The 21004-nt window shown below is 42.6% G+C and overlaps 1 protein-coding gene across 3 annotated transcripts in view; it reads left to right on the top strand.

Annotated features, from left to right (window-relative positions):
- Positions 1-21004, top strand: part of SCARA5 (scavenger receptor class A member 5) — a 337867-nt gene that overhangs the window by 180224 nt on the left and 136639 nt on the right. For all 3 annotated transcript variants that reach the window (XM_056563754.1, XM_056563755.1, XM_056563756.1), the window contains one exon: positions 11992-12072. In XM_056563754.1, the coding sequence (XP_056419729.1) occupies positions 11992-12072 (81 nt within the window). The remainder of the gene's footprint in view (positions 1-11991; positions 12073-21004) is intronic.

Below are 21004 nucleotides of genomic sequence, written 5' to 3'. Positions count from 1 at the left end.
GATAACAGAACCATACAGGATACAGATAACAGAACCATACAGGATACAGATAACAGAACCATACAGGATACAGATAACAGAACCATACAGGATACAGATAACAGAACCATACAGGATACAGATAAAAGAACCATACAGGATACAGATAACAGAACCATACAGGATACAGATAACAGATCCATACAGGATACAGATAACAGAACCATACAGGATACAGATAACAGAACCATACAGGATACAGATAACAGAACCATACAGGATACAGATAACAGAACCATACAGGATACAGATAACAGATCCATACAGGATACAGATAACAGAACCGTACAGGATACAGATAACAGAACCGTACAGGATACAGATAACAGAACCGTACAGGATACAGATAACAGAACCGTACAGTATACAGATAACAGAACCATACAGGATACAGATAACAGATCCATACAGGATACAGATAACAGATCCATACAGGATACAGATAACAGATCCATACAGGATACAGATAACAGAACCGTACAGGATACAGATAACAGAACCATACAGGATACAGATAACAGAACCATACAGGATACAGATAACAGAACCATACAGGATACAGATAACAGAACCATACAGGATACAGATAACAGATCCATACAGGATACAGATAACAGAACCGTACAGGATACAGATAACAGAACCATACAGGATACAGATAACAGAACCATACAGGATACAGATAACAGAACCATACAGGATACAGATAACAGAACCATACAGGATACAGATAACAGAACCATACAGGATACAGGTAACAGAACCATACAGGATACAGATAACAGAACCGTACAGGATACAGATAACAGAACCATACAGGATACAGATAACAGAACCGTACAGGATACAGATAACAGAACCGTACAGGATACAGATAACAGAACCATACAGGATACAGATAACAGAACCGTACAGGATACAGATAACAGAACCGTACAGGATACAGATAACAGAACCATACAGGATACAGATAACAGATCCATACAGGATACAGATAACAGAACCGTACAGGATACAGATAACAGAACCGTACAGGATACAGATAACAGACCCATACAGGATACAGATAACAGACCCATACAGGATACAGATAACAGAACCATACAGGATACAGATAACAGAACCATACAGGATACAGATAACAGAACCATACAGGATACAGATAACAGAACCATACAGGATACAGATAACAGAACCATACAGGATACAGATAACAGAACCATACAGGATACAGATAACAGAACCATACAGGATACAGATAACAGAACCTTACAGGATACAGATAACAGAACCATACAGGATACAGATAACAGATCCATACAGGATACAGATAACAGAACCATACAGGATACAGATAACAGATCCATACAGGATACAGATAACAGAACCGTACAGGATACAGATAACAGAACCGTACAGGATACAGACAACAGAACCATACAGGATACAGATAACAGAACCATACAGGATACAGATAACAGATCCATACAGGATACAGATAACAGAACCGTACAGGATACAGATAACAGAACCATACAGGATACAGATAACAGAACCATACAGGATACACATAACAGAACCGTACAGGATACAGATAACAGAACCATACAGGATACAGATAACAGAACCATACAGGATACAGATAACAGAACCGTACAGGATACAGATAACAGAACCATACAGGATACATACAGGAACCATACAGGATACAGATAACAGATCCATACAGGATACAGATAACAGAACCATACAGGATACAGATAACAGAACCATACAGGGTACAGATAACAGAACAATACAGGATACAGATAACAGATCCATACAGGATACAGATAACAGAACCATACAGGATACAAATAACAGAACCATACAGGATACAGATAACAGAACCATACAGGATACAGATAACAGAACCGTACAGGATACAGATAACAGAACCATACAGGATACAGATAACAGACCCGTACAGGATACAGATAACAGAACCATACAGGATACAGATAACAGAACCATACAGGATACAGATAACAGAACCATACAGGATACAGATAACAGATCCGTACAGGATACAGATAACAGAACCGTACAGGATACAGATAACAGAACCATACAGGATACAGATAACAGAACCATACAGGATACAGATATCAGAACCATACAGGATACAGATAACAGAACCATACAGGATACAGATAACAGAACCATACAGGATACAGATAACAGAACCGTACAGGATACAGATAACAGAACCATACAGGATACAGATAACAGATCCATACAGGATACAGATAACAGAACCGTACAGGATACAGATAACAGAACCATACAGGATACAGATAACAGAACCGTACAGGATACAGATAACAGAACCGTACAGGATACAGGTAACAGAACCGTACAGGATACAGATAACAGAACCATACAGGATACAGGTAACAGAACCGTACAGGATACAGATAACAGAACCATACAGGATACAGGTAACAGATCCATACAGGATACAGATAACAGAACCATACAGGATACAGATAACAGAACCATACAGGATACAGATAACAGAACCATACAGGATACAGATAACAGAACCATACAGGATACAGATAACAGAACCATACAGTATACAGATAACAGATCCATACAGGATACAGATAACAGAACCATACAGGATACAGATAACAGAACCATACAGGATATAGATAACAGAACCATACAGGATACAGGTAACAGAACCGTACAGGATACAGATAACAGAACCATACAGGATACAGGTAACAGATCCATACAGGATACAGATAACAGAACCATACAGGATACAGATAACAGAACCATACAGGATACAGATAACAGAACCATACAGGATACAGATAACAGAACCATACAGGATACAGATAACAGAACCATACAGGATACAGATAACAGAACCATACAGGATACAGATAACAGAACCATACAGGATACAGATAACAGAACCATACAGGATACAGATAACAGAACCATACAGGATACAGGTAACAGAACCATACAGGATACAGATAACAGAACCATACAGGATACAGATAACAGAACCGTACAGGATACATATAACAGAACCGTACAGGATACAGGTAACAGATCCATACAGGATCCCAATTCTCCGGAGACACCAATCACATTTGGTCTTATTGTTTAGAACAATATATATAAATAAAACCTCCCTCCTTATCCGCTGTGTCCATCTTCATCCCCCCTGTCCTGTGGTGTGCCAGGACGGTCTCACTATATTTTGGTAACCCGGTTGTGACCCGGTTGTGACCCGCTTTTTGTTGTGCTTTTCTTGTCCTTTATATGAAAGCTCGTTAGGCCTCACGTCCCTTCCGGTCCCTCAATGAGTTTTCGCTTTTCTTGGATTCTTTCTACGTTTTTGCTGAGTCCTCGCTGAGGGTCTTGGATGGCGTCCACCTCTGGAACATGTTTTATCTGCTGATTAGGTCACTTTTATTTGCTTTTTGCAGAAAAAGGCTTCAGGTTTATATCACTGTGGAGGCCTCGGCCCGGCTGCCATATAAGTTGCCTTAAAGTGTTTCCGTCAGATCCAACAAAAAAACATTTCCCTAATCCTGACCATGTACATCTAATTTTTATGTGTCTAGAACCTTTATTTATTTTTTTATTACACTTTTAATTTAGCTGACTAGTCTGAATTCCTCTCAAAGGGAGGGGGCGTGGCCTCACTGTGCAGGTCTCCGCCCCCTCCCTCAGTATGCTGTCTACTCACATCTCCCCTAGCATTAGCAAAACTACAACTCCCAGCTTGTCCTCACTGACAGTAGCAGGACACAAGCTGACAGTGGGAGGATTTTACACTCACAGCTGTCAATCCAGGAAGTGTGTCCATGACATAGGTGATGACTCATGGACACAGCAGGACTAGTATGTGTCCAAGCAGGCAGGGGGGGCAGTTGTTTGACTGGATTTTTCTCTATGAAATACTGAAAATTTTCTAATGAAACCAATTGCAAAACTTATTGGTTATACATGCTTTACATCATATCAAAAGTGTTTGTATCTGACAGCGCTCATTTATTGAAGAGTCTCCATGATTTGTTGGGCCCAGAAGAAGATTACCTGACTCTACAGGCTGTACAGATATCTGAGAGGGGGACAATTCCTTCATGTCAATACCCAAAAATAACGGCAATGCAATGGCCGGTATTTATCCAATTCGGGAGTTGCACTTAGTTACTAACTACAACTCCCAGCATGCACTGATACAGCCTGTGGCTCAGCAGCTGCCCCAAACGAAAACTACAACTCCCAGCATGTTAAACTACATAGTAGTATATAGTATAGGTCAGTGTTTCCCAACCGAAGCGTCTCCAGCTGTTGGAAAACTACAACTCCCAACATGCCCGGACAGCCGTTGGCTGTCCGGGCATGCTGGGAGTTGTAGTTTTCCAACAGCTGGAGGCACCCTTGGTTGGGAAACACTGACCTATACTATATACTACTATATAGTCCAACATGCTGGGAGTTGTAGTTTTCCAACAGCTGGAGGCACCCTTGGATGGGAAACACTAAACTATGCTATGCAATACTATATAGTCAAACATACTGGGAGTTGTAGTTTTCCAACAGCTGGAAGCACCCTTGGATGGGAAACACTGATCTATACTATATACTATTATATAGTCCAACATGCTGGGAGTTGGAGTTTTGCAACAGCTGGAGGCACCCCTGGTTGGGAAACACTGACCTATACTATAAACTACTGTATAGTCCAACATGCTGGGAGTTGTAGTTTTGCAACAGCTGGAGGCACCGCTGGTTGGGAAACACTGATCTATACTATATACTACTATATAGTCCAACATGCTGGGAGTTTTAGTTTTCCAACAGCTGGAGGCACCCCTGGTTGGGAAACAATGACCTATACTATAAACTACTGTATAGTCCAACATGCTGGGAGTTGTAGTTTTGCAACAGCTGGAGGCACCCCTGGTTGGGAAACACTGACCTATACTATAAACTACTGTATAGTCCAACATGCTGGGAGTTGTAGTTTTGCAACAGCTGGAGGCACCGCTGGTTGGGAAACACTGATCTATACTATATACTACTATATAGTCCAACATGCTGGGAGTTGTAGTTTTCCAACAGCTGGAGGCACCCCTGGTTGGGAAACAATGACCTATACTATAAACTACTGTATAGTCCAACATGCTGGGAGTTGTAGTTTTCCAACAGCTGGAGGCACCCCTGGTTGGGAAACACTGACCTATACTATAAACTACTGTATAGTCCAACATGCTGGGAGTTGTAGTTTTGCAACAGCTGGAGGCACCCTTGGATGAGAAACACTAACCTATACTATGTAATACTATATAGTCAAACATGCTGGGAGTTATAGTTTTCCAACAGCTGGAGGCACCCTTGGTTTGGAAACACTGACCTATACTATATACTACTATATAGTCCAACATACTGGGAGTTGTAGTTTTCTTTGGGGCAGCTGCTGAGCCACAGGCTGTATCAGAGCATGCTGGGAGTTGTAGTTAGTAACTATCTGCAACTCCCGAATTTAATTAAAAAAAGTGATCAAAAAGTAACATCAAAACAAAAATGATCCTGCTAACAACTACATATCGGGGCGCAAAAAATGACCCTCATACATCCCCGTATAAGGAGAAATAAAAAAGTTATAGGGGTCAGAATACCACAAAAAAATCCCCCTGCATATGTCTATCCTGTGATGTCACGCATATATAATTAATTATGCAGATTAGCATGGCCGGCATTTCTTTTGCAAGAAAGGTGGCGACCCATAGTCATAAGGATCCCCTATAGAAGTCTGAACCCAGATTGACCCCGTGCTGAACACCCAGAGATCAATTGTAATCTCTTGGAAATCTGGCAGTAAGTGTTAAATATCTCTGCAGCACCCCCGCAGACTGAATGAGGTATTACACAGTTGCCTATTTAAATCAATGGTTTGTCTATGTAATGCAGGACAGGATCGGTAGTCCAGAGCAAGTAGGTGTTCAGGTGTTGAGCACGAATATTCGTAATGCGAATTTTTATCACAAATATCGGCACTTTGCAATTTCGTGAATATTTAGAATATAGTGCTATACAATCTTAATGCCAAATATTATTAAGGGAATGAGCATAAGCGAATATGCAAATTTTCGCAAACATAGGACGAATAATTATCAATATATTTACGAAATATCGTAGATTTGAATATGGCCCCTGCCGCTCATCAATATTCAATATCTTTGAAGCACCCCTAGAGGCTAAATGAAGTATTACACCTATTGAAATCAATGGGTTGTCTCTGTAACAGTGGACAGGACTGGTCCTTCAGAGTAAGAGAAACTCTTTGTAAACATAATAATGATATTTTTTTAATACTAATAATAGGATTTGGGATTTGTCTATGTTTTCAGCTCACACTGGCACAGAGTAAATCCATTCCCGTGGGACGGTACGATGATTGATACGGTGTCATTTTCCCTCTGGCATTTGTACTTAGTGCGAATTTCTTCCAACATTTCCCGGTCTCTCACCCCCGATCCGCGCGCTGTGGTTATAGATGTTCTGCCAGAGATATCACTTTGGCAGCGACATTATGACAGCGCCTGTCGTCAGTCGGGGAGCGCTGTTTACTTCCCAACATTCATAAAACCACAAGAGAAAGTAAAAAGGGTTTTTACAATAAGGTCACATTTTTTATTTCTCCTCCCTGGATGCCGGGGGGGGGGGGGGGGTACATCTGTTCTTCACTCCCCGCGGGCGGATGGGATTATGTACAACATGGGAAACGCTCATGGAGGAGGTGTCTACGGGCCGCCATGTTATGGAAAGAGTATGTGGCCAAAAAGAGCGCAAAATGGAAATCGTGACTCAATGGCCCTGATTTACTAAGAGTTGTGTAGATTTCTTTGTGGGTTTTAATTCTCTACAATTTTTTGCCCCACGGTATTTACCGTACTAAGCTTTCCCTACATTTTCCTCTTTTCCCTACATTTTCCACTTTTCCCTACATTTTTCTTTTTTTTACACATGTTCTGATCTGTCTGGTTTTTCCCAGCTCAAATCCACCACATTTTATGTGAAAAACCTCAGTAAATATGTTGTTGTCAGGAACACGCCCCTTTTCGGTGACTACGCCCCCTTTTCCCAACGACCACACCCCTTTTTCGGGTTTTCTTAGAGTGCATGCATACCACGTTTTCACAGTATAGGTTCCGGATCCGGCTGGGGGGGGGGGGGAACGTACGCTCCCGTACCCCTACCGGATCGGCGCTGAAACCCATTGACATTAATGAGCCAACCAGAGTGACCGTTTTACTCGTTTTACTCCGGTCGGCCTGTTTTACTCCAGTCAGCTCATTTTTTACCCGTATCTGGTTTTCTGACTGGAGGCAGTCTGGGCCAGCTGGGAGTTGTAGTTTTGCAACAGCTGGAGGCACCCTTGATTGGGAAACACTGGTCTAGGCCAGTGGTTTTCAACCGGCAGACCTCCAGATGTTGCAAAACTACAACTACCAGCATGCCCGGACAGCCAACGGCTTTCCGGGCATGCTGGGACTTGTAGTTTTGCAACTTGAAGACCACTGGTCTAGGCAATTGGATGGGTATTCTGTATCTAAATAGGTTAAAGGGGTACTCCGGTGGAAATCTTTTATTTTTTTTTATTTATTTTTTTTAAATCAACTGGTGCCAGAAAGTTAAACAGATTTGTAAATTATGGATATACAGATATGTGTAGCTCAACCACAAAAAATGAGCGAGGTTAACTAAAATCTCTCCCCCACAGAGAGATATAAAAAAAGTGATAGAAATGGGATATTAGTCCTCAGCTCAATATCAAAAAGATGAAATGGTGGATGTCTGGTGTCAATAATAGAGAAAACAAAATTGGTATATAAAAATGGTATTTAATGTGTATTAAATTGTGCGTTCCCGCAGGGCCCTACGGTGGCGCACAAATGGTTAAAAGATAATAAATATGAAAATGCAACAAGTTGTTACACTACAGAGCGAACATGTGTAGTACTAATAACACTCTTAATAACAAATGTATCTATTATGGCTACCAGCCGTATAATGATACACTGAATGATACTGTAACATATAGTGTTAGGGTGGGTTCACACTACGTTTTCTCCCATACGGGAGCGCATGCGGCAGGGGGGAGCTAAAACCTCGCGCTCCCGTATGTCACCGTATGCGCTCCCGTATGTCATTCATTTCAATGAGCCGACCGGAGTGAAACGTTCGGTCCGGTCGGCTCATTTTTGCGCCGTATGCGCTTTTACAACCGGACCTAAAACTGTGGTCAACCACGGTTTGAGGTCCGGTCGTAAAAGCGCATACGGCGCAAAAATGAGCCGACCGAACGTTTCACTCCGGCCGGCTCATTGAAATGAATGACATACGGGAGCGTATACGGTGACATACGGGAGCGCGAGGTTTTAGCTCCCCCCTGCCGTATGCGCTCCCGTATGGGGGAAAACATAGTGTGAACCCAGCCTAACACTGATCAGAATGGTAGTAGATTCGGTGTGCACAAAAATAGAATAGGAACGTTCCTCCTGGAAAGGAAATGGCTTGATATAAAAAAAAATAAAAAAAATAAAAATTTATAAATGTACAAAATATCCTGTGAATGGTAATAATAGATGGTGAAGTTGTATCCTGTCAAATAAATCCTACGATTGTCCTGAAACAATGTCCTGTGATATAGTCATATGCTGTAATAATTATGACATATAGATCAATTTGTATAGTGGGTATTAAAGCTGGATCGCTGTTACCGGTTTCTCCACTCCACAACCAAATGGCCTGCAAATGAAAATACGATAGCTGGCACGATTGTGCCACTCACCGCACCGCTGGTGGACAGATAGGCGATGGACAGATGCGCTCTAGCCGGGGCGGCGTGATGGTCGCAGGATGTGCAGCTGCTCTCACCGGCGAGCTGTCCCTTGGCGTCAGGTGTACTCTAGCCGGGGCGGAGTGTTGATCGCAGAGTATCCAGCCGCTCTCACCGGCGAGCTGTCCCTTGGCATCAGGTGTACTCTAGCCGGGGCGGAGTGTTGATCCCAGAGTATCCAGCCGCTCTCACCGGCGAGCTGTCCCTTGGCGTCAGGTGTACTCTAGCCGGGGCAGAGTGTTGATCCCAGAGTATCCAGCCGCTCTCACCGGCGAGCTGTCCCTTGGCGTCAGGTGTACTCTAGCCGGGGCAGAGTGTTGATCGCAGAGTATCCAGCCGCTCTCACCGGCGAGCTGTCCCTTGGCGTCAGGTGTACTCTAGCCGGGGCGGAGTGTTGATCCCAGAGTATCCAGCCGCTCTCACCGGCGAGCTGTCCCTTGGCTTCAGGTGTACTCTAGCCGGGGCAGAGTGTTGATCGCAGAGTATCCAGCCGCTCTCACCGGCGAGCTGTCCCTTGGCGTCAGGTGTACTCTAGCCGGGGCGGAGTGTTGATCCCAGAGTATCCAGCCGCTCTCACCGGCGAGCTGTCCCTTGGCTTCAGGTGTACTCTAGCCGGGGCAGAGTGTTGATCGCAGAGTGTACAGCCGCTCTCACCGGCGAGGTGTCCCTTGGCGTCAGGTGTACTTTAGCCGGGGCGGAGTGTTGATCGCAGAGTATCCAGCCGCTCTCACCGGCGAGCTGTCCCTTGGCGTCAGGTGTACTCTAGCCGGGGCGGAGTGTTGATCGCAAAGTATCCAGCCGCTCTCACCGGCGAGGTGTCTCTTGGCGTCTGACGTAGCAGGTCAGCTGATGGCAGGTCAGCTGACCTTGTGCGGGAGGCTAGTTGATACTGAATAACGTTAAATGTCAATAATACGTGCAGATAGAAGTATTATTCCAATGGTGGAGGGCTCTGCACCGGTTCAGCAGATGGATTTGAATACAAGACCATGTAGTGAGTGGATGATGGATGATAAGTAGAGTCTCTCCAGAGAGGAACTGTCCGATCAGTGCTTGTATAACCTGCAACTGTAGTGTGAACTGGACAGATATGCAAGGCTCAATCACAGTCACCAAACGCGTTTCGGGGTTCAAAGCAGATTAGTAGTGCCCCTTCCTCAGTGGTGATTTGTAAATGACTTCTATTAAAAAATCTTTACCCTTCCAGTACTTTTTAGCAGCTGTTTGCTACAGAGGAAAATCTTTGATTTTGAATTACTTTTTTGTCTTGTCCACAGTGCTCTCTGCTGACACCTCTGTCCGTATCAGGAACTGTGAAATCCCCATAGCAAACCTATACTGCTCTGGACAGTCCCTGATACGGGCATCAGGTGTCAGCAGAGAGCACTGTGGACAAGACGAAAAATAAATTTAAAAAACTAAGAATTTCCTCTGTAGCATACAGCTGCTAATAATTACTGGAAGGGTAAAGATTTTTTAATAGAAGTCATTTACAAATCTGTTTAACTTCCTGGCACCAATTTCATAAAAAAAAAAAAAAAAAAAAAGTTTTCCACCGGAGTACCCCTTTAAAGGAGTACTCCGGTGAAAACCTTTTTTCTTTTAAATCAACTGGTTTCAGAAAGTTAAACATATTTGTAAATTACTTCTATTAAAAAATCTTAATCCTTCCAGTACTTATTAGCTGCTGAATGCTACAGAGGAAATTCCTTTCTTTTTGGAACACTGATGACATCACGAGCACAGTGCTCTCTGCTGACATCTCTGTCCATTTTAGGAACCATGCATAGCAGCTGTTTGCTAAGGGCAGCCTGGTGGCTCAGTGGTTAGCACTGCTGCCTTGCAGTGCTGGGGACTTGGGTTCAAATCCCACTAAGGACAACAATAAATAAAGCATTATTAATATTAGAATAACATCAGCAGAGAGAACTGTGCTCGTGATGTCATCAGAGAGCATTTCAAAAAGAAAAGAATTTCCCCTGCAGTATTCAGCAGCTAATAAGTACAGGAAGGATTAAGATTTTTTAATAGAAGTAAGTTACAAATATGTTTATCTTTCTGCCACCAGTTGATTTAAAAGAAAAAAGTTTTTCACCGGAGTACCCCTTTAATATTGTGTAATGTTCCCGGTGCTGAGTCACGTCCAATAAAAAAAAATTGTCATACAATATTCAGGAAACTTTTTGAATTCTGTATCATCATCCAGCATAATATACAACAATACAATATAATATAATAATAGATACAGGAGCTAATACATTTTACATATTACCAAAATCCAACATGTCTGACGTTCTTTTTCCTTCCAACACATTAGAATATCAATGAATCCCACTGTTCTGCCATATATTGTGACTGTGCCGTTTCAAAGGTTATTGTATCTTGAATTAAAGGGGTACTCCGGTGGAAAACATTTTTTTTTTTTAGGTCTTTATAAGTCAACTGGTGCCAAAAAGTTAAACAGATTTGTCATTTCTATTAAAAAAAATCTTTATCCTTCCAGTACTTTTTAGAAGCTGTAGGCTACAGAGGAAATTCTTTTCTTTTTGAAATTCTTTTTTGTCTTGTCCACAGTGCTCTCTGCTGACACCTGATGTTTGTATTAGGAACTGTCCAGAGCAGCATAGGTTTGCTATGCTTTTTTTTCCTGCTCTGGACAGTTCCTGATACGGGCATCAGGTGTCAGCATAGAGCACTGTGGACAAGACAAAAAAGAAATTCAAAAATAACAGAATTCCCTCTGTAGCATACAGCTGCTAATAAGTACTGGAAGGGTAAAGATTTTTTAATAGAAGTCATTTACAAATCTGTTTAACTTTCTGGCACCAGTTGATAAAAAAAAAAAAAAAAAGTTTTCCACCGGAGTACCCCTTTAATAAGACAGATCACAACCTAGAAAGTTCTAGAAGACTCTTGATAACCAGATGATGATGTTCTGGTCCTGTCAGTGACCTCGATGTATATTTCTATATAAATCTTCTGAGAAACAAGCCTTTCTGATGAATAATAGATATATATACAAATATTTTTTCCAGGTCCGCCAGGGCCAAAGGGAGACCAAGGACATGAAGGAATGGAAGGAGAACCTGGGGTCCCCGGACTGCCTGGATTAAGAGGTGACAATGACTTCAATGTTTCTAGAATTTTTGTATATGACATCATGGAGCTGCCCCGTCTATAGAGGACCATAGGGGCCCCTTGTTGGACAGAACATTCCTATCACTAGTAGTGTTGGGCGCGAATATTCGCAATGCGAATATTTATTGCGAATATCGCATATTGGTGAATTTGTGAATATTGCGCATATAGCGCTAAATATTCACAATTACGGATATTCACATTTTTTTCCCCAGTACACATCACAGTGACCATCCCTCCCTGCTTCCAGCTCTAATATTACTAGTGTTGAGCGGCATAAGCCATATTCGAATTCGCGATATGTCGCGAATATATGGAACGAATATTCGTCATATATTCGCAAAATTCAAAGTATTCGCGGACTTTTTTTTACTATGCGCCATAAAATTTGCATGTGCATTCACCATAAAATTTGCATGTGCATTCACCATAAAATTTGCATGCGCATGTGCATTCACCATAAAATTTGCATGCGCGTGCACAATATCATGTGATAAAAGAGCTAAAAGAAGGGAGGGATCATTATGCACGAAAATTCGAATTTTCGGGCACCCGCCAGTCTGACACAGTAACTAGTATTGGAGCCTTGTTGACACCGCAAGCTGGAAGCAGGGAGGGGTGATGATCACTGTGATGTATACTGTGAAAAAAAGTGAATATTCGTAATTGCGAATATTTAGCGTTATATTCGCAATATTTGCAAATATTCGCATTGCGAATATTTGCGCCCAACACTACTAGCTCTTTTATAACACGATATTGCGCCAATGCGATTTTTATGGTGAATGCACATGCAAATTTTATGGCGCATAGTAAAATAAAAGGCCGCAAATATTGCGAATATTCGTCCATATACTCGCAAAATATCGCGAATTCGAACATGGCCTATGTCACTCAACACTATTAGATCCATAATATGGTGATTCTAGATAGTTTTGGCATGGGGCCATGTATGGTTTGTATCTTCGTTCTGACTCTTCTGACCTTCTGACTCTGTTTGTGCCTCTTCCCTTAGCCTTGTACTTTTCCAGGTTGGTTTGACCCAGTTGTGATCTACAAGATCTCCTGGTGAAGCCAGAAACCTCATACTTTACCTCTTCCCAAACTGGTTTCCAGGGGCGTAATCTACCATGTGTCATTTGTAATACTGGGGTTTACTCATGGGGCAGTGGGACCCTTGGGCTTATTCTGCACCAAAGCCTTAAAGGGGTTCTCCGGTGCTTAAACATCTTATCCCCTATCCAAAGGATGCCTGATCGCGGGAGTCCCGCCACTGGGGACCCCCGGGATCATGCACGCGGCACCCCGCTTGTAATCAGTCCCCGGAGCGTGTTCGCTCCGGGTCTGATAACGGGCGACTACAGGGCGGGCGTGTGACGTCCCGCTCCGCCCCGCAATGCAAGCCTACGGGAGGGGGCGTGATACCTATCACACCCCCTCCCGTAGGCTTGCATTGAGGGGCGGAGCGTGACGTCACACGCCGCCCGCCCTGTAGTCGCCGGTAATCAGTCCCGGGGCGAACACGCTCCGGGGACTGATTACAAGCGGGGTGCCGCGTGCATGATCCCGGGGGTCCCCAGCGGCGGGACTCCCGCGATCAGGCATCCTTTGGATAGGGGATAAGATGTTTAAGCACCGGAGAACCCCTTTAAAGGGGTACTCCAGTGGAAAACAGCTTTTGTTTTGTTTTCATGTGTTGCACAAAAGAAATCGAAAGAATGGAGCACTCACCAGGTTTCAAGGAACAGCAAACTTCTCTATTTCATATTTACTCGATAGCGTTTCAACATGTGCGAGAGAGCGGACGGATGCAGAGGGGTGGGGGAGTTGATTGGGCGATGGTCCGTATCATGCAATCAGCGCTTCATCAGGCCCCTCATAGTGTTTCAACATGTGCGGGAGAGCGGACGGATGCAGAGGGGTGGGGGAGAGGGTTGGGCGACAGTCCGTATTGCACAATCAGCGCTTCATCAGGCCCCTCATAGCGTTTCAACATGTGCGGGAGAGCGGACGGATGCAGAGGGGTGGGGGAGTTGATTGGGCGATGGTCCGTATCATGCAATCAGCGCTTCATCAGGCCCCTCATAGTGTTTCAACATGTGCGGGAGAGCGGACGGATGCAGAGGGGTGGGGGAGAGGGTTGGGCGACAGTCCGTATTGCACAATCAGCGCTTCATCAGGCCCCTCATAGCGTTTCAACATGTGCGGGAGAGCGGACGGATGCAGAGGGGTGGGGGAGTTGATTGGGCGATGGTCCGTATCATGCAATCAGCGCTTCATCAGGCCCCTCATAGTGTTTCAACATGTGCGGGAGAGAGGACAGATGCAGAGGGGTGGGGGAGTGGGTTGGGCGACAGTCCGTATCGCGCAATCAGTGCTTCGTCAGGCCCCTCGGGGCCTGACGAAGCGCTGATTGCGCGATACGGACCATCGCGCACCCTTCTGCATCCGTCCGCTCTCCCGCACATGTTGAAACGCTATGAGGGGCCTGATGAAGCGCTGATTGCGCAATACGGACTGTCGCCCAACCCACTCCCCCACCCATCTGCATCCGTCCGCTCTCCCGCACATGTTGAAACGCTATGAGGAGCTGATTGCACGATACGGACTATCGCGCACCACTCTGAATCCGTCCGCTCTCCCACACATGTTGAAACGCTATGAGGGGCCTGATGAAGCGCTGATTGCGCAATATGGACTGTCGCCCAACCCACTCCCCCACCCATCTGCATCCGTCCGCTCTCCCGCACATGTTGAAACGCTATCGAGCAAATATGAAATAAAGGAGTTTGCTGTTCCTTGAAACCTGGTGAGTGCTCCATTCTTTCGATTTCTTTTGTGGACCATGTCATGGACTGTCATATGTGAGCACCGGAAAGGTTATTGTACCAGTAAAGCCTAGCGGGATTAACTGTAGTGAAGCAGCAGTGCCGGGTATTATCTGTTGTGGAGTGTTTGGAACAATTTTTTTTTTTTTTTTTTTAAATCAACTGGTGCCAAAAAGTTAAACAGATTTGTAAATTACTTCTATTAAAAAAAATCTTAACCCTTCCAGTACTTAATAGCTGCTGAATACTACAGAGGAAATTATTTTCTTTTTGAATTTCTTTTCTGTCTGACCACAGTGCTCTCTGCTGACACCTCTGTCCATTTTTAGAAGCTGTCCAGAGCAGGAGAGGTTTGCTATGCGGATTTCCTCCTACTCTGGACAGTTCCTGACACGGACAGAGGTGTCAGCAGAGAGGACAGACAGAAAGGAAATTTAAAAAAAAAAGAATTTCCTCTGTAGTATACAGCAGCTAATAAGTACTGGAAGAATTAAGATTTTTTAATAGAAGTAATTTACAAATCTGTTTAACTTTCTGGCACCAGTTGAGAAAAAGTTTTCCACCGGAGTACCCCTTTAAGTGATTTTACCTTCTCCACTCCCTATAACTGCTCAGCCAGAGTGACCATTGGGTTCTCGGTCACCTCTCATACTAAGACCTTTCTCCCCCAATTACTTAGTTTGGTTATCCAGGGATAGAAAACAGATAACTTCTACCAGAAACAGCACCACCCCTGTGCTCAGGTTGTGTGAGGTATCATAACTCGGCTCTGTTCACATCAATTGAACTGAGCTGCAATACCACACACAACCTGAGGATGAGGGGAGTGCTGTTTTTGGAAGAGATCAGATCTGTTTTTCTTATCCTGGATAACACCTTTAACCATTGATGTCACAGCAGCTCGTGTACAGGGCAAAACTACAACTCCCAGCAGGTCCCAACAGCAAACAGTACCGACCCATGTTCATTATTACCACCTCATGTCATCGCTCATTTTATCTGTCATTAACCCTCGGAGAGGACACGCTGCTTATTTCATCTGAATACTGACGTTTCACATCATTCACAATTTTTGGATCATCTGCACTTTGTATAAAATTACAGAAACTACTAAAATGCTTCCACATGTGACGTCCCCATCAATGCCCTGATCCTCCGGGGCTGAGACGGCATTTATCCTGCGACTGATCCATCGGAATGAGAGAAAATTATCAGGGACCCTCCTCATAATAAGAGAACAAGGTGCAACTGTAAGGGTCTCTGCTTTCTATCTATCTATCTATCTATCTATCTCATATCTATCTCATATCTATCTATCTCATATCTATCTATCTATCTATCTCCTATCTATCTATCTCTCATATCTATCTATCTATCTATCTATCTCATATCTATCTATCTCATATCTATCTATCTCATATCTATCTATCTCATATCTATCTATCTATCTCATATCTATCTATCTCATATCTATCTATCTATCTCATATCTATCTATCTATCTATCTATCTCATATCTATCTATCTATCTATCTCATATCTATCTATCTATCTATCTATCTATCTATCTATCTATCTCAAATCTATCTATCTCATATCTATCTATCTCATATCTATCTATCTCATATCTATCTATCTATCTCATATCTATCTATCTATCTATCTCATATCTATCTATCTCATATCTATCTATCTATCTCATATCTATCTATCTATCTATCTCATATCTATCTACCTATCTCATATCTATCTATCTATCTATCTATCTATCTATCTATCTCATATCTATCTATCTATCTATCTATCTCATATCTATCTATCTCATATCTATCTATCTATCTATCTATATCTCATATTTATCTATATTTCATATCTATCTATATCTCATATCTATCTATCTATCTATCTCATATCTATCTATCTCATATCTATCTCATATCTATTTATCTATCTATCTAATATCTATCTATCTAATATCTATCTATCTCATATCTATCTATCTATCTCATATCTATCTATCTCATATCTATCTATCTATCTCATATCTATCTATCTATCTATCTCATATCTATCTATCTATCTATCTATCTCATATCTATCTATCTATCTCATATCTATCTATCTATCTATCTATCTATCCAGGGCTCAAGTCCTGCAGAAACTCATGGGAATGGAGTTCCTGCACTTTTTCCATAGCAGGAACACAGTTTCTATTGGCAGGAGTACTGCAGGACCAGCCCTTAAAGGGGTACTCCTCCCCTAGACATCTTATCCCGGGGGTCCCAAGCAATCTTGGCTGCGGCACCCCAGACATCCGGTGCACGGAGTGAACTTCGCTCCGTGCCGAATGACTGGCGAAGGGGGGCAGAAGCTTGTGATGTCACGGCCATGGTGTTTTCGATCAATGGGATGATAATCGGGTGATGAGGCGATGACCTGTTTTCTTTAAATGTCATTACAATTGTTTCAAAGAACTTGTCTCCATTTTTTCCCCCTTCAATTTCTCGCCCATTTACTAAAATGACTCCTTACCCCATAAAACAAAAAAAAAAAAAAACTCTAAAATCTTGGCCACTAGGTGTCTCCCTTCCATGCAATCTGCTGTTAACTGTCTGTTGTCTAGGGACAGTATGTTTCTAGTAACAGACACAAGTACATAGGAAATAGAGGGCGGAGCTTAGCATATGCTATGTGCAGGGGGTGAGAGTCTGAGGAAGCCAGGGCTATGTACCTGCAAATTTATGCAGAAATGTAGAAAATTCTGAAGACTTCACAAACTTTCAAGCACCCCTGTATGTACTGCTTATGTCCTGACAGTCATGCCCCCTTTATTTCTAGGTCATCCTCTGCTTACCTTATCTACTGACTTTAGCCCTTCCTCTACTGACAATTTCATTGTCTTCTTCAGTTTTAGCCTTGCCTCCTCTGGCAGTAGCTTATCTCCCAGAAAACAAGAAGATCAAGAAGTTAAAATGGAACTCCGGTGGAGACAAGTGGAAAACAAATGCTTTCAAATCAACTGGTGCAGGAAAGTTAAACAGATTTGTAAATTACTTCAATTTAAAAAATCTTAATCCTTCCAGTACTGATCAGCTGCTGTATGCTCAAGAGGAAGTTGTGTAGTTATTTTCAGTCTGACAACAGTCCTCTCTGCTGACACCTCTGTCCGTGTCAGGAACTGTCCAGATTAGAATTATATCCCTATAGAAAACTTCTCCTGCTCTGGACAGTTCCTGACACAGACAGGGGTATCAGCAGAGAGCACTGTGGTCAGACTGAAAAGAACTACACAACTTACTCTGGAGCATTCAACAGCTGAGAAGTACTGGAAAGATTAAGATTTTTAAATAGAAGTAATTTACAAATATGTTTAACTTTCTGGCAACAGTTGATTTGAAAACATTTGTTTTCCACCGGAGTACCCCTTTAAGAACAAACATGGTAGACCCTTCTCTCCCTTGACATCTGCTTTGAGAGGCGTGTTAAGAGACACCATATATACAGTTCCCCACATATGCACATGCTCAACAATCTAAGCATGGGGCCTTTTCAGGACACAATGACCACTTGACAGAAGTCCCCTAATGTTACAGACTGCCCTTGAATTGACAGATGGTTCCCAATTTTTGCGGCTTGTTCCAAAGAACGTCTACAATATAATCTTTATTACCCCATACGCTCTGTGAATTGGTACTGGTCATTGGGTACATAATATAACACAATTAGTACAATGGGGCCCCAAAGTCAAAAAGGTCATCATCAAGTATGGACTCCATACGTTCTTCCAACTCAACAAAGTAAGGTTGAACTACATATGGCAGCACTGTTGGGATTATTGTACACATTCTCTCAATAAGTTACATAGTTACATAGTTAGTACGGTCGAAAAAAGACATATGTCCATCAAGTTCAACCAGGGAATTAAGGGGTAGGGGTGTGGCGCGATATTGGGGAAGGGATGAGATTTTATATTTCTTCATAAGCATTAATCTTATTTTGTTCCAGGAATGTATCTAATCCTGTTTTAAAGCTGTTAATTGTTCCTGCTGTGACCAGTTCCTGAGGTAGACTGTTCCATAAGTTCACAGTTCTCATGGTAAAGAAGGCGTGTCGCCCCTTGAGACTAAACTTTTTCTTCTCCAGACGGAGGGAGTGCCCCCTCGTCCTTTGGGGGGGTTTAACCTGGAACAGTTTTTCTCCATATTTTTTGTATGGGCCATTAATATACTTATATACGTTTATCATATCCCCCCTTAAACGTCTCTTCTCAAGACTAAACAATTGTAACTCCTTTAATCGCTCCTCATAGCTAAGATGTTCCATTCCCCATATTAGTTTAGTCGCGCGTCTCTGCACCCTTTCCAACTCCGCAGTGTCCCTTTTATGGACAGGTGCCCAAAACTGAACAGCATATTCCAGGTAAGGCCGTACCAATGATTTATAAAGGGGGAGTATTATGTCCCTGTCCCTTGAGTCCATGCCTCTTTTGATACATGACAATATCCTGCCGGCTTTGGAAGCAGCAGCCTGACATTGCATGCTATTCTGTAGTCTGTGATCTACAAGTCACCCAGATCCTTCTCTACCAGTGACTCTGCCAGTTTAATCCCCCCTAAGACATACGATGCATGCAGGTTATTAGTACCCAGATGCATAACTTTACATTTATCCACATTGAACCTCATTTGCCAAGTGGATGCCCAGACACTTAGTCTATCCAAGTCATCTTGTAACCTATACACATCCTCTATAGACTGTACTGTGCTACAAAGCTTGGTGTCATCTGCAAAGATAGAAACAGAGCTGTTATTACCATCCTCTATATCATTGATAAATAAATTAAACAACAGCGGGCCCAGTACTGAACCTTGGGGTACACCACTAATAACCGGGGACCAATCAGAGTACGAATCATTGACCACCACTCTGGGTACGATCCATGAGCCAGTGTTCAATCCAGTTACAAACTAAAATTTCCAAACCCAAAGACCTTAACTTACCTGTCAGACGTCTATGAGGGACAGTATCAAATGCTTTAGCAAAATCCAGAAACACTATATCCACAGCCATTCCTCTATATACACAGCCCCCCATCTATATCCACAGCCATTCCTCTGTCAAGGCTTCTACTCACCTCTTCATAAAAGCAAATTAGATTGGTTTGACAACTTCTATCCTTAGTAAACCCATGCTGGCTATCACTTATAATACAATTATCCCCTATGTATTCCTGTATGTAATCCCTTATAAGTCCTTCAAACAATTTACCCACAATGCACGTTAGACTTACCGGTCTATAGTTTCCTGGGGAAGACCTAGAGCCCTTTTTGAAGATTGGCACCACATTCGCCTTGCGCCAGTCCCTTGGCACAATACCAGACACCAGAGAATCTCTAAATATCATGAACAGGGGTACAGATATTACTGAACTTACCTCTCTAAGAACTCTTGGGTGTAGTCCATCCGGTCCTGGGGATTTGCTTACATTTATATCACTTAACTTACCTTGTACCATCTCTACATTAAGCCAGTTCAGTACATTACATGATGTGTTACCAGCACTGACCTGTACATGATGTGTTACCAGCACTGATCTGTACATGATGTGTTACCAGCACTGACCTGGCCAATGTCAGCTCCTTCTTCCATAGTGTATACAGAACTAAAGAACCCATTCAGTAGCTCCGCCTTCTCTTGATCGCCTGTGACAACCTCCCCATTATCATTATTAAGGGGTCCTACATGCTCTGTCCTTGGTTTTTTTGCATTTATATGTCTAAAAAAATATTTAGGATTAGTTTTGCTTTCTTTGGCCACCTGTCTCTCATTTTGAATTTTTGCTGTTTTTATTACATTTTTACAGATTTTATTAAGCTCCTTGTACTGTTTAAATGTTATAGCTGACCCATCAGATTTGTAATTTTTGAAGGCTATTTTTTTGTTGTTTATTGCTCTTTTAACATCATGTGTCAGCCATGTAGGATTTAGTTTTAATCGTTTATATTTGTTCCCCTTTGGTATATATTTAGCTGTATAGTTATTTAGAGTTGATTTAAAGATGTCCCATTTACCTTCTGTATCAG

The sequence above is a fragment of the Hyla sarda genome, chromosome 3, assembly GCF_029499605.1.
Source record: "Hyla sarda isolate aHylSar1 chromosome 3, aHylSar1.hap1, whole genome shotgun sequence".
NCBI lineage: Eukaryota > Metazoa > Chordata > Amphibia > Anura > Hylidae > Hyla > Hyla sarda.
The sequence above is the reverse complement of the archived record's forward strand: the minus strand, read 5'-3'. Positions and strand labels throughout refer to the sequence as shown.